General features: G+C 40.7%; 1 protein-coding gene across 4 annotated transcripts in view; it reads left to right on the top strand.

Annotated features, from left to right (window-relative positions):
- SOX6 (SRY-box transcription factor 6) overlaps window positions 1-14,600 on the top strand; it is a 789,572-nt gene that overhangs the window by 668,299 nt on the left and 106,673 nt on the right. For all 4 annotated transcript variants that reach the window (XM_078681028.1, XM_078681029.1, XM_078681026.1 and 1 more), the window contains 2 exons: window positions 4,175-4,355; window positions 13,477-13,661. In XM_078681028.1, the coding sequence (XP_078537154.1) occupies window positions 4,175-4,355; window positions 13,477-13,661 (366 nt within the window). The remainder of the gene's footprint in view (window positions 1-4,174; window positions 4,356-13,476; window positions 13,662-14,600) is intronic.

Here is a 14,600-nt window from a genome sequence, read left to right as displayed (position 1 = left end):
GGCAGAAGTCTGGTAGGACAACCAAAGTGTCTTACTGCAGCCAGATAGGGGGTACACAAGAACTGTTTTGGCACCATGTACTCTCCCTTTCAAGTGTGCCTCACATGTTACATGTTACATGTGGTTCAAGCAGAATTTGACAGTGTGTGCCAACAAGCTGCCCTAAACCCTCACCCTGATTATTCTGTGAAGTTTAGAGAAGTTATCTCTGCCTGTTCCTGATGACCTAGTTTTGCTTCTGAGAGACATTTCAAACCTCTTTCACACCTATGTAACAGGCTGAGAGCTGGCAGAGGCTAATGCTAATAGAGCATTCTCACAGTTCAGGCTGATAAAGGGTAATTTTTATTAAAGTTATTTTCCTTCATTTTTATTATAATCTAACATCACCATTAAATTAGATTTTTTATAACTATTAAAATAATTGTTGGATTAGTTTTCTAGCTTGTCCCATTTCCGAGATAGCAGTATTAGTATTTTAATCAGTACTCTTGTTTTCTACATAGAACAACCAGGTTTGCCACAGTTAAAATAGTTTTAGGGCATTGCCCTTCCCAACTAATGAATCTGGTATACTGCAGTGCCAAGGTTTTAACATATCACTGCCAGTACCATCAATCAAGCCTATCCAATAAAGCTAATCAGTCTATAATCAGCACTGAAATTACGTGTAAAACCTTAGACACATTATCTTTCACTGAAATTATGACCTCTTTAGTCGTTGATACACTTGGCCTAAGGTCCTACAATATCTGGTATTCAAGACCAAATTATTTGCAAATGAAAATCATCAAGAAATAGATTGGGTTAGTCGCAATCACCAGCAATGATACAGTGCCTCCCACGTTGCAGAAGGATAACTACACCAACTCAATTTTACCATGACCAGATGCTTCTCTCCCTTGCCATAACTGATGTGTTATAACCGATCATTCAAATTAAGATGACTTTATTCCGATTACATAGTTGGCAAACTTTGAAAGAATAGACTGACAGCTCAGGGTACTTCGCCATTAGAATTTCATGAAGTAACCTGCAAATTTGTCTGAAAGCTTGGCCCAAAGCAACAACCACCATCTCAAAGAAACACATTTATTTACTATTTTAGTAAATACCCATGACCTTAGATCCGGGGTAGCTGCTTAACATTCATTTTGGAAACCGTGAAAGGTGAATTTATAAAGTCCCAAAAACTATTCCTCCCAAATGAAGAAATTCAGAATTTGTCAGAAACACACACCACAGACTGATATTCATAGATGAAACAGCGTTCACGCTTCTTCTGGCTTTTCCCAGTAGTGAAGCATAATCCATGTAGCAGGGCTGTACTGATGCTATTCCTTCACTAGTAATCTGAGTTAAAGTCATCAAGAATCTTTCAGCCAGCCCTTCCCGAATAATAGTTAGAATTTTACACACTTTATAACTTTAATCCTGTTCACTTTCAGTTACTCTAACAATATTGCAGTTCCCCGTCCAGTCTGTTCTCCCCTTGTTTTGATATCGAGTTGCAAACAGCTTCTGAAATGCAAAATTGATGAAGCTACAGTAATTTCTGATCACCTAACCTAGATTGCAGAAGATGTAGTCATGCCTAATCAACTTCCAGAAAGTAGGAGATCTGAGATTGAGAAACTGGTTTCCGATTGTAAAATGTTGTTCCAATGGTTCGTACTACACATCAGGGAAGTAATGCTTGTTGAAATCATCACACAGTACAGCTGCTCTGTTTGTTAATCACTAGAGATGTTTCCAAACTATAAATCTTAAACTAGTTGAAAACTATCTGTCAAAAACTATCTTGATAGAAGAGAAATTACTTGTTCAGTAATCATTCCAGCTACTTGTTTTCTCCTTATATTAAAACAATATATCCAGCAAAACAGCTGCGCCTAGTATTACATAAATAAATAGAATGCAGCAGGAAGGTGTAGAAAGAATCGCTGTAATACAGTTTTAGAAGTACTTGATTGAGTCGTCTCATAAATCAGTAGATTGTGTTTAATGTATATATTAAAAATGAAAGGAATTGCAATCACACTGTAAGGTAAGTCAGTAAGCATTTAATCTTACTGACAATCTCTATGGGGATACATCTTTTAAAAAGTTCTAACTATATTATTAAAAAAAATCTTTGTTTTCAATAAAAACAGGGACAGAGTGTTGAGAGATCCATTCATGCAATCACACAGAATGTATGTGTAGGTTAAAATAGTACATAGTTGGAATGTGCATGCTTTATTTCCATAATTAGTTATCTTATACAACCCCCTAGTCAAAGATTATATTTCTCTGGTCAATATTATTTTAACATGCCTATTGTGCTATCAGATGGAGGCATCCAATTCACCATATGATGATCACTGCTGAAACGGACACACAAAGCTGCTTCACCAAATAGTTAAAGTAAAATACAGAGCCAAAGTGCTAGACCAGATATACAAAATCAACAGATCAGGCTCCTTCTCGCAAATTTGGCAGCTAGACACAGTTGGCTAGACTCGCAAAATATCACATGGTTACAGATTTCTGAATTTTTGGAATCCATAAATGTTTAATGACTTGAAATGGCAGTCGTAGTTTTCCAGATGTACTTCTGGAGACCATTTGAGAATTGGGGCATACCACCATGATTAGGCATTTCCGGTGCATATATATACACAGTCTACAATTGCACAGGGAGAAATGCCTTTGCTTGTTGTTTTTTTTTCTCTTTCTCCATGGGGAATTTTTGTCTTTATAGAGAAACCCCTTCACCTACACTGCCAGCAATTTTAGGGTTTTCCAATCCCAATCCCACCTTGAAAAGGAATTTACTCCTGATCTTACAAGATTTAAACCCTGACCACTTCCAAAATGGGAATAGATTGGGAAACATTTGAGGAAACCCACAAAAATGTATTTGGGGTCGTGCCCAAACCTTAAGTTCCTGGAATTCCCATTTCTCACTCCATGGAAAAGATTTACTCACACAATTTTTTTTGTGGTAGTCACTCTTTATATGACTATATGCCAACTTTTGTAAATTGCAATAGCTAATTTTCACTTGCAAAAATATGCTTTTTGTGCATGCCAAAACCACATTTGCGAATGGCTTCTAGAATTGGACCCACTAAGAACACCTATCACAGATTCCCTACCATTTCGGATTTAAGTGAAAATACTATATTTTAACATTTTGTTATTACTCCACCCCTCTCAGTTTTGTAAAATATTGAAAATCTGAACTTCATTAAAATATGAAGAAACCATATGACATTATGTTACTTAAATTATTCACTTCAATCAATTGTAATACATGTCACAGTCAAAGCGATCAGCAGTCAACACCACCTAGCATCATCATGGGCGTGTTATAATAATTGATAACAAAAAAAAAATTAAGAGTTTTATATAGCGTGAACTAGACCCGAGAAATCGGGTATCAGAGCGCTTTACATGAGCACCAGTTTCGTTACAGATGGACACATTCATTTTTGTTAGGCGCGGGGAGATTAAGTGATTTTGCCCAGAATCACAGGATGTTGAGCGTTGTTGCCGAGCTTTATTTTTAAATGTTGTTTTCAAACACTACAATGCCAATAATTGCCAAGTAAATCCCGAGTCTGCTCTTCAAAACATTTTTAGGTATACTAAAGCTTCTTTGTATTAAATCCGAATCATTTTGCTTGCTTAGTTTTAAAATATTTGTGGTTTTCAGAAGAACCCTACATATAAAAATACTATGTGATTCAATGAATACTGTGTGTATGTCCTAAATGCGTTTAAAAGAAATGCGCTCCATGCAGAGGCAGACCTTTTAATATAAAACTACAATAAGAAACACTACTGAGTTTGTAGACATTTTAAATAATTCTTTGTAAATGCCCTGGGTTAATTTAGTTCTCTGAAAACACATTAGGAAATTAAGCTGTAATGTGAGGTAATTTCCGATTTTAATTTGGCGAAAAGAATGATCCAATGACTCTGTTAGTGTAAACAGAAGGATAACACAGGCAAATTAATGAGGCTTTCTCCTGAAGAATATTCAAGGAAGTGGGTAATTAGCTTCTTTTGTTATTACTGCAAAGGAATGTGCCATTGTCTCCGAGGTGTAAACTAAGTGTGGATTACTAAGTGATAATGTTCTGCGCTTGTCTTGCTTTAACATCGTATTTCATTTAAACTCTTGCAGGAAGAAGCTTCGCAGCCCCTCAATTTGTCAGCCCGACCCAAGACAGCAGAACCCGTAAAGTCTCCAACGTCGCCGGCGCAGAACCTTTTCCCGACCCGTAAAAGCAGCCCTGTAAACCTGCCCAATAAGAGCGGCATCCCCAGCCCACTCGGAGGAGGGCCTGGAAGAGGATCCTCTTTAGGTAGGGGGACCATTTTCAGAAGATCATAAGATGAGAATATATGCAATTTTTTTACTCTACACCTGTCTCGCTCACTTTCACCTTCTAAAAACCATTCTCTTTAAAGATCTCTCTTTGTATGAGTCAGTAGTGAATCCTGTCAGTCAATCATGTTTTGACTACGCTAATTCAGTCTACCTTGATTCTCCAGACAAAACTGTACATCAACATCAATATGATAAGGCTGTGGCATAATCTCTTACAATAACTGCCACAAAATTGAATATGTCACTAATAGTGTGATCTCCACACCGGGTATCCATTTAATCTTGTACATAAATCCCTTCACCTCAGAGTACCCTCCTTTTTGGCCAATAAATATTCTTTTTGTCAACATCCACACTTCCTTGCTTTTACCCGAACTACGCACATTAAAACAGCAGTGCAAAAAACTGGAAAGAAGATGGAGGAAAGATTTCGCCCAAGATAAAAAATTGTGATATAGGGCAGACAACGGACGATACAAGGCAGAAATAAAATTGGCTCAAGCCTCTTACTATGAGGGAAAGATTGTGTCAGCCGCTAACTCCCCCAGAGAAATCTTCCGAATTGCCAAAAAGCTACTAAGTCCTGGGACCGAGGTCGGGCCCCTAGGCCCTACCGGACAGCTCAGGTCTCCGCTGTACTGAATTGGCCGAACATTTTTCCTCTAAAGTGCAAAATATCCTTAAACATCTCCCCCCAAAAGATAGTAACATCTTAATTAAGCATATGAATAGTGGCGGGCATCCAGTGGCTCATGAACTGGCGACATTCCCCATGATGACTCAGGAATCATTCCTAGCCTCTCTATCATCAGTAAAAAGTGGGTCGTCGCTAGACCCCGCACCCCCCAACATCTTCAATTTTGTTAGACCAACAATCGCCCCCACTGCCACCGGTATGATTAAGGCTTCACTCGCAATGGGCGTAGTCCCTCCTGAGTGGAAAAGGGCAATGGTAAAAGCTCTGTTAAAAAAACCTAACCTGGTTCCAGCCGATCTGGGCAACTATCGCCCTACTTTGCTCCTCCCTGGAATCAGCAAGATAGCGGAGAAATACGAAACCATTCTCTCTGAGTTTTTTTAAATCAACCATATTCCCCACCCCTCCCAAACAGGTTTCCGCCCTGGTCAAGGGACGGAAACCGCCATTCTATCAGTGGTGGAAGAAACCAGAAAAACTCTGGATGCAGGAGGGGCAGCAGCCATAATCCTCCTCGAGTGCGGCCTTCAACATGGTGTACCACTGTGTCCTGGATCACCGCCTCAGGAGTATAGGAGTGGCTGGATCAGACCTATTATGGCTACAATCCTTCCTAGAAGGAAGGTGGGGCTAAATCACAACCCATCCCCCTCCAGTGCGGAGTCCCGCAGGGCGCTTTGCTGAGCCCTACTCTCTTTAATGTTTACATGGCCCCGCTGCCTGAGGTTATAGCCCCCTTTGGGATTCATATGGTGACATACTCCGATGACACACAACTGGTCGTAGTGCTGAGCAGCCGCAGTCGGTAGTGGGAGAACCTGCAGGGCGGTGACGTCATCGCCCAAATTAATTTTGATGCGTGCACTGCATCCACAAATGCGATGCAGTGCGCGCAACGAAATTCATTTTATTTATTTATATATTTACTTACCTTTAAACCTCTGTAATCCATAGATTACTACCCCCACCCTACCCCCCCTCATGTCACCGCCCGGCAGATACTCCCACTACCTACCGTGGCTGGTGCTAAGCCATCCCAACCAGCAGACTCACGGCCTCCATTCCTGCCTTGAGGAAGTGGATGGGTCTTTTCCACTTGAAACTCAACAGGGAAAAGACTACGCTCATGATCCTCGGTAATTCTCGAAGTCTGCCCCCAAGCACCTTATATCCTCCCTCTATGGGTCCTGTGCCGGTTTCCAAGACAGAGATTAAAAGTCTGGGCATCTGGGTAGACCAGGACCTTACCTTTATAACTCAGGCCAGGAAAACTGCTGCTATATGCTATGGCCTGCTAAGAATGATCCATAAAATCCCCCCTCTCCTACCTTTCCAAGCAAAACCTTTCCAAGCAAAAAAATTACTGATCCAGGCCCTAATTTTGTCAAGGATAGACTACGGAAATGCCCTTTATTTTGGCGCTCTGAACTCAGTGACCGCGAAAATGCAGGTCTTACAAAATTGTGCAGCGAGGCTACTTACCGAGATCCCCTATCAATGTTCAGCAAGGCCCGCACTATGCTCTCGCCTCTGGCTCCCGATGCTAGAGAGAATCAACTTTAAGACTCTTTGCATAGCCCATAAGTCGCTGGACGGGCGTGGAACCCCCATTAACAAAGCCATAAATCGCCCCTATATGGCAAACAGGAAACTTTGCTCTGATGATCTTCACCTTGCTGTGGTCCCTAGGATTAAGAAAGCTAGAAGTAGCAGACAGCTTGTTTTATTCAATGCCTCCAGACTTTGCAATGCCCTTCCGTTGAACCTCCGTAGGCAACCAAATCACCTGAAGTTCCGAAAACAACTAAAGACCTTGCTTTTCCTCTAGGGTATCTGTTCTCTAGTTACTGTTTCAGCACTGGGATGCTTCCGGTTAGCCATGCTCTATACAAATGTGCTATACAGATGTCAATTCAACTCAGAGCACCAAACAAATTCTTGCTTGTCACCACTGTGAACCGAAATAGCAGGGTAACACAGGCTACCGCAGCCCCCGCTGTGCGGGGTGCCCCCGAGCTGCAGGGGGCCCCATCAGCACAGTACTCACACCTGATAGCTCTGGATTAAATCCGGAGCGGGGGCCCCTCTGTGTACCTTGCAGGGTGGCCCTTCAACTTTCGTTACGCCACTGACCAGAACAGTCTCTTATGGAGACTCTGTGTGGAATCTCTCTCCCGACTCCAGCTGAAAACCTGTCTTTTTTGATTAAATAAATGTCCTCGGCCTTCTCTTCTTAAAGTGCCAAGAAGCTTCTGTTTATAAACTCTATATAAATAAATTATAACATGCAATGGTGCAAAGGACTGATAGATGGTTAGGCATTTAATGGTAAGGCCAAAGGCTACCCACATATGTGCTGAAGAGAGCTCAATACCATCTGATAGGTGTTACTTGGTTTTTTTGTGAAATGTATGCACTGACTGAAGTATATGAGCCGGTCTTTGGAGCCAGTCAAACGGTAACACTAGCCCACCCATTGGTTGCTCTTGTCAGCCTCTTAATCGGATTGACCAGCCAACAAACACGAATATGATACCTAATTTCCCTACTTTATGATGTAAAGTCGGTTTCCATAGCTACCTCCACACGGGTACCACAAACAATCCTCTCTTTGGATGCCATCGGTCTCAAGCAGCGGCAGTATAGGGAACACTATAAAAATGGGCCTACTTTCTGAGTAGAAAGCTCACTGTAATTACATAACATCCCTTCAAAGTTGACAGCCAGTAGTTAAAGATACACTTGGGTAATCCTGTCGCAGAGGCCTGGTTACATAAATATACCTCTTGGCCCTCATTCTAGCGGTTTAAAGCCACCAGAACGGCATGAGGGAATCACTACACACACACACTTTTAACACACTGCTGGGTGTAGCTCCCACCACGACCACAAGAAAGCCTAGACTGGCTGTAATGTTAACATTGGGGTGCGGTTTATTCTTTTTAAACAACGCTAGATCTGCCGAAATTAGGAGGGGCTTGAATAGAAAAATGTGTTCTCCAGAGATAAAAACATATGCTTGGAATAGGCTGTAATGCACCCTTGCATGAGCCGCACTACACAGCACAAGTCTTACATTCATAATGACAGTTAATGGTTTACTCTAGAAAAGAGAACTCGTGTTTAGCCTGCTAGAGTCGTGTTATATGAACACATAGATGCTGTGGAGGGAAAAGACATATTATTTGCTCTGTCAGGTTAAGCGGGAAAATGTGTTTTTTGAGAAAGTGATAGTACGAGTTCCCATTTTGTTAGTGATTATGCTATGGATTTTTTTCTGTTTCTGAACACTCCCGTTGTTGGAATCCTACAGAACTGTGCCAAGGCGAGAGTCAGCAGTTTATGCACAGACCTACCTTACATCCAAGGGGGAAGGGGAGAATAGAACCCCACTCTTTCTGTTCAGCTGGAAACGATTTGTCATTTGACAGTAACCCTCTACCAAAGTCAAAATACAGACCATTTACAATCTTATCTAGGAGATGTGCGGATTCCCTTTCATAATAACAATTATTATTATTATTTTATTAATACATGCAATTAAAAAAATAACTTGTTCCTTATAGTTCACTCAAAGGCCTCGTCTGCTTTTTCTAAGCGCTGTAAATAACAGAAGTCGCAGATCCAAAAATCACTTTGCCAGTGGTAGGTATTTCTTCTGTACCTCTTACATGACAGAATATACATTTTGTTCAAACGCCAAAGCTCAGGCACTGATAGTAAGCTCTCTGTCGCACATTTCGGGTGACACAACCATGCAAACAATTGATGAATGTATGGACTCGAACAGAATATCCAGAGTTTATCAATAGTTGCTTCTGGTTACCATAAGCTGGGTGAATGCATAAACATTGGCAGTGCCCTGTGATGTGGTCAAAATACACTTTGTAGTTCTGTCATACTTTAAAGTCTAATGGTGAGTGGGCCAGTAAATGGGTCAAATTTTTCCCATCCTGGATTTATAGACTCTGGGGTACTGGTAACTCTAGAGGTGGGGAAACTCTAGCCCATTTCAAGATGAACTTTGAGGGTCCACTAAGAAATGAGGAATTACCAGCGGAATTGATAACAGTGAACAATCCCTGGTATTTCCTCATTCGCCCCCATACTTTCACATGCTTCCTGCAGCCAAAATCTCCAGGTGAAAGTAAAGAGATCTGAAGTGTTCCTGAGGGTCTCATCATTCCTAAGGGGTTGGTAGCTGCTGTCACCGGGCTCGCTACAATTACGAGTCTTCTCGTAATCAGGGCCTTAGTTGTGTAGTAAAATGTGACTTACAAAGGAGTTCCTGACTGTGGCACACAAGTTCCTGTTCCTTCTTTTCAACTTGACAATATTTTGCCTGTCACCTGATGAAGGTGATTCAGTTTGCAAGTTGTCCTTCAAAATGGGCTATGGATTTAGATTAAATGCTATAAAATAATTAGAAATGTATATGGTGCCACCAGCTTATCACCCTCTACGTGTGCTCTGCACAGTCTTGCCTTGAGTCATACGCATAGCCAGCCCTTTTTTCTAGAGCCTCAAAGCCACCTACCCAGTTTTTCAATAAAAATCAAGAATGTTTTAATTAAGGAATATGCAGGTAACCGTGGCTATTGGCGAAGAGATGAAGTCTTATCGCATGCATGTCTAGAACAAAATCTACTGAGCTCCTTTATGTGATTTCATAAATTCCATGCGACTACTCACACCCTCTATTGGAAATCCATTCATCGAGTAAAAATACCACCGTGGAACACCGACCACCTCTGTACTGTAGAAAGATCTTTCAAAGCTGCACCATTCTTTTGACCAGAACCTACTGAAATATAGCTTTTTCAGACAGTCTCAGATATAACTTCCTGAACCAATAGCTAACAATCCCTTTAGCACGTTGCTTTCCCTAGGACTCATCAAGCACATGCAGTTCCAATTCTTTGAGAACTTTAAAGCTAGGAAGATTACAGAACAGCAATTATGATTTACCCTTTAATAAAGTATAGAAGACCAGTAGAGTTGCAGATGTAAATCGATGTACTCATGTTCAATATATCCCAGTGTGATTTAATACTATGCATAAGTAAAAGCTTTTACTGGGGGCGTTAGTTTTGTGTGGGGCAGGGATGACCTGGAAAGTTTGGAATCACTCAAACTCATGAGTATGTGAGTTTTTGCCAACCTGTCCTCGACCCATTTCCACCCTTGAAACGGTCACACATGTACCCCTGTCCATGGTGGGAATGGGAAGAGAGTACCCCCAACTTTGTCTGTGGTGTAGGAAAAGGAGTTAGAGAAAAGTTGTTATGAAAAAATAAATCCAACTGCACTCTTAACAAAGATGTTAGCTTGTGCTTTTTACATTATGTACAATTGCAAAAATGGACTTGGTTCCACATACGCAGAAGAAGAAATTCATTAATCATTTCCAGCTTTACACCTGCATACCTGTAGCAGCACCAGGTTTCCAGAATTACTTTTGAAAAGGTTTGTGAATTTCTGACCTTTGTAAGTCTGCACCTATGAGAGTGTGTGAAACTGTGTCTGTAGATTTATGTATGAATATTTGTGAGAATATGGGGCAATATAGCAGACTGACAATATTTGACTGCTCACTGATCAATATGTTTTGCAGTAGGTCCAAGTGTGATGCCAAGATTCTTGAAAGTTTAATAAAGCTGTCAACAGACTTTGATATTGCAGTATCCCTATTAAGTGCACGAGATAAGGTGAGGTAGACGTGGAATATTACACACTCCTTCAAACAGCTGGTCACACAGTGAATTCATATGGAAAAAAGAGCAATCCTGTATCTTCATGGGAGAGTTTTTCAGCAAACAAAAATATTTTATTTTATTTTAATCTAGGTTTCATGCTATGCTTTCTATTGAGTAATTCATGTAAACCGAACATAGATGTTCATCCGCTAAAGCCCCTTTTCAGATGTGCCACAAATAGTAAATAGTAAAGCGCCTTCTTGTACATCACCGCTGATGTGACTGAGCAACACTATTGCAAATGGTGTTACTTCACCTTATTATGTTGGGATTATGTTTCTGACTGCAAGTAGGTCAAATTAATTATACTATATTTTGAAATGTACTTGATCTATGATATTCGAACGATTAACATAACACAAAATAAACTTACTACGAAAAATTGGTGTCATCACAAATATGCATTGTTAAATATATCCACCAAGAGAATGGTTTCATCTGGTAAGTACACAATTGTAAACACAGAACAATTCAATCATTGGTATCCTACTACCATGATCAAAGAATTCACACATATTTGGAACCTACCAGGCTTGCCTGCATTGCACAGTTTGGAACTTTGAAATGATAAGTCACATAAATAGTTATAGTAATAGTCCAGTATCGAGGACTGAGCCTGTCTCATGCCCAAAGTGATCCGTAACAAGATGGCAGAAGGCTCAACCATCTCTACTGGCCTATTGGAAGCATTGCTTATAACAAACAGTGGACAAGGAGCTGACAGCATTAGTTCTATTCAGGAGAGGCCCGTACAGGTAAGAGCAGTGGGGTGGGAGGGCTGGGTTGGGGGCGATTCAATAGATGACCAAGAGGCTAAATTAAATAAATAAATAATTTTCCCTCGTCGTCTTTCGAAATCCCCCCCCCCCAACACCTCACCAACCCACCGCTCTTACCTGCATAGGCCACTGCTGGTTCCAGTGAAGCTCCCACTCAGTAAGTCAAGAATTAAGAATCTCCTTGCTTTGGCTATAAAGACTCTCTGACTCACAAAACTGAGGGAGCTTCGTGTTGGGCAATGTAGTGACACATATTAACCAATGAAATGTTTTGGTCTTGGTCCCGTAGTATATGTCCATAAAATATCTCTTCAGGGTTAGTTTACATTCATAACCACATTAACAAGGACTCAAACCAAGAAGGCCACTAAGACCCCAGTTCTACTTTTAAGAGTCATTGAGGGTGTAGTCTGAGGAATTGCTACTGAGGATGTCAGGAATTCACTGCAAAAGCAGTTGTCCTAGAAAGGACATAGCCCCAGATTAATGAACCACATAGAGCAGCCCTTATTATGCCCGCCCTATACACATCAAGGGCCTCTACCACAAATCAGACACCAAACCTCCTGCTTAACTGGAGAACGTACTGACTAGTATTCCTCACATCAATATGTGGGTTCATTGACAAATACTTTTCTGACATTCATGTTTCCCAGTAATCAAAGAATTTGGGACATGGTAGTAGGTCCCATATCTGCAAACAGTGAGGCCCTCATGGCTTGTCTCTTCCCAACTGACCATGCCTTTGTTTTTGAGGAATTAATAACCTAATCTGTTCTTTTGAAAACATGAGCAAATCCATTAATCAGGGTATTAGAAGTGGACAAGAAACATAATAGACCAGAACACCATCTATTATATGGTGCCCTGTGTCTGCTTCTATCAACAAAAGAAAGGTTCATTGGTTTCCAAACCTAAAATTGGAAAAAAGGAAATTATCTTATGTAAATATTTCCTTTTTAAAATGGTGCTCCTTTAAACTATGTTTTCTTCTAATCTTTAAAGAACTTTCTAGGCTTTTTGTAATGATTGGACACTTGTTTCCATTTATATTTTGCCAGTTACCTTTGGTATAGATTAGGGCACAGCTATTTTTCATTCTTATGAGACTTAAAAGTAGGAGTGTGCAAAGTTATTAAAATTTCCCTCTAAAACAACCTGGAGTTTATTTTTAGCAATTCAGAGCCTTTATGAACTTTTGTAAATATTAGGAACATCAACATTCACTAGGAAAATTATCTTGCAGGAAAATAATTCAATAAATACATTTTCACACTCAGTTGAGGGCTTGCAAAGTTGACTCACTACACAAACTGAACTTAATACCGTTAGCAAAACTTTTCACACTAAACTTTAATATTGCACAATTGTGTATAAAGGGACTTCAGCCACCCTCTTTGGAACACTACACCTATTTATTCAAACATTCAGATATGAATCAGTACATGGGCACGTAAAGTGCACTGCCAGCAAGGGGTTCAACATGCATGCGGGACATAAGCAGTACAGAAGCACTGCTCCTTGCTTCACAGACACACCGAACATTGGCAGAGGGGCTCTAGGTCAGAAGTTCCATCTGCGTTGCTCCTCCATGGTCTGGTAAAAGTGACATCAAGTTCAGGTGGTGTGAGTATAACACCTACATCCTGTGCAAAGTAATAGCAATTTCATAGTCATGAAGATGTAAGGTTGCTTTGTGGGAGAAATGATCTGTTTCAGTGGTTGTCTTAAAATAGCTGACATAGCTAGAATATTCCACTTGCTCTAGGATAATATTATAAAACAAAACACCTGTTCAGTTGTATTTCCTAGAGTTTTGTAACATGATTGTGAAGCTATGATGTCATGTTCCTCTTTTTATAGATATCCTCTCCAGCCTCAATTCGCCTTCTCTCTTTGGAGACCAGGACACTGTTCTGAAGGCCATCCAGGAAGCTCGGAAGATGAGGGAGCAAATTCAGAGGGAGCAGCAACACCAGCCACATGGGGATGATGGGAAACTAGTCTCCATGAACAGTATGAGTCTGAATAACTGCAGGAGTGACAAGGTATTGTGATGGCGAGATTCTCTTACATCATGATGGCTTCAAACTTCAAGGTTGCTAAATTATATTGCTTGTGGCAGTTTTGAGAGTGCCTTCTGGAGTGTACAAAATTGGTCCGCCGTGGGTGTCATAGTCATGGCAACTGTTGGGGATAGCTGCATACCATGTAAACAACTCACATTTGATTTAGTGTACGCAATGGTTTAAATACACACAAATGTATGGGGGATGTGTTGTGGGATAAAAATCCATGATGATGGTTGGAAAGAGGACTGATGATAATGGTGGGCCTGGGTCACCAGGGGCAGTTTCAATAGAAAGATCCATGTGCTGAAGCATTCACCCTCTGATAGCTATAAAATAAAAAACAAAATCTACAAGTTCCTGAATGTAAAGTTCTCTTTGAAAAATATCTAGACCTGGATTAAGGTTTCACACATGACATGGGACATTTTTCCACATTCTTGGAGGCAACCAAAAGTGCTTAGATAAGTGGGGGGATTGCCTTTCAAGCACTGATGTGCATGTCAAAGGGCAAATGGTCAAACATTTACACTCAGTGGGAACAAAGTGGCTTGCTAACAATTCATATGTGCAGCCAAGTGAGAGTATGGGTTTTAGGATAGACATCCTCTGAAGCCACACCTCTCCTGTGATAGTGCCTGCAGCAGAAGAAGAGTGTATCTCTGCTTCTGGGGTATTCAGGATCCCCCCCCCGAGTTTTTATGCAATATTGTAACTGATTTGCAATAATGAAAAAAGTATTGTAACACCAATACCAACAGTTTCTCCACACTTTGACCTCTGATTTTATGCAAATTTAGCTCATGTGAATATCTGAAACTGTCTTGACTCCATCCCACACCGACCACCTTTGAACATGGAATGCACTTGGGTGGCAAAACAGGCTGAAAAATAAAAATATTTCCTAACAATCATGGT

The sequence above is a fragment of the Lissotriton helveticus genome, chromosome 3_1, assembly GCF_964261635.1.
Source record: "Lissotriton helveticus chromosome 3_1, aLisHel1.1, whole genome shotgun sequence".
In the NCBI taxonomy this organism is placed as follows: domain Eukaryota; kingdom Metazoa; phylum Chordata; class Amphibia; order Caudata; family Salamandridae; genus Lissotriton; species Lissotriton helveticus.
Note: the sequence above shows the minus strand (reverse complement) of the source record. Positions and strands in the feature narration are given on the sequence as shown.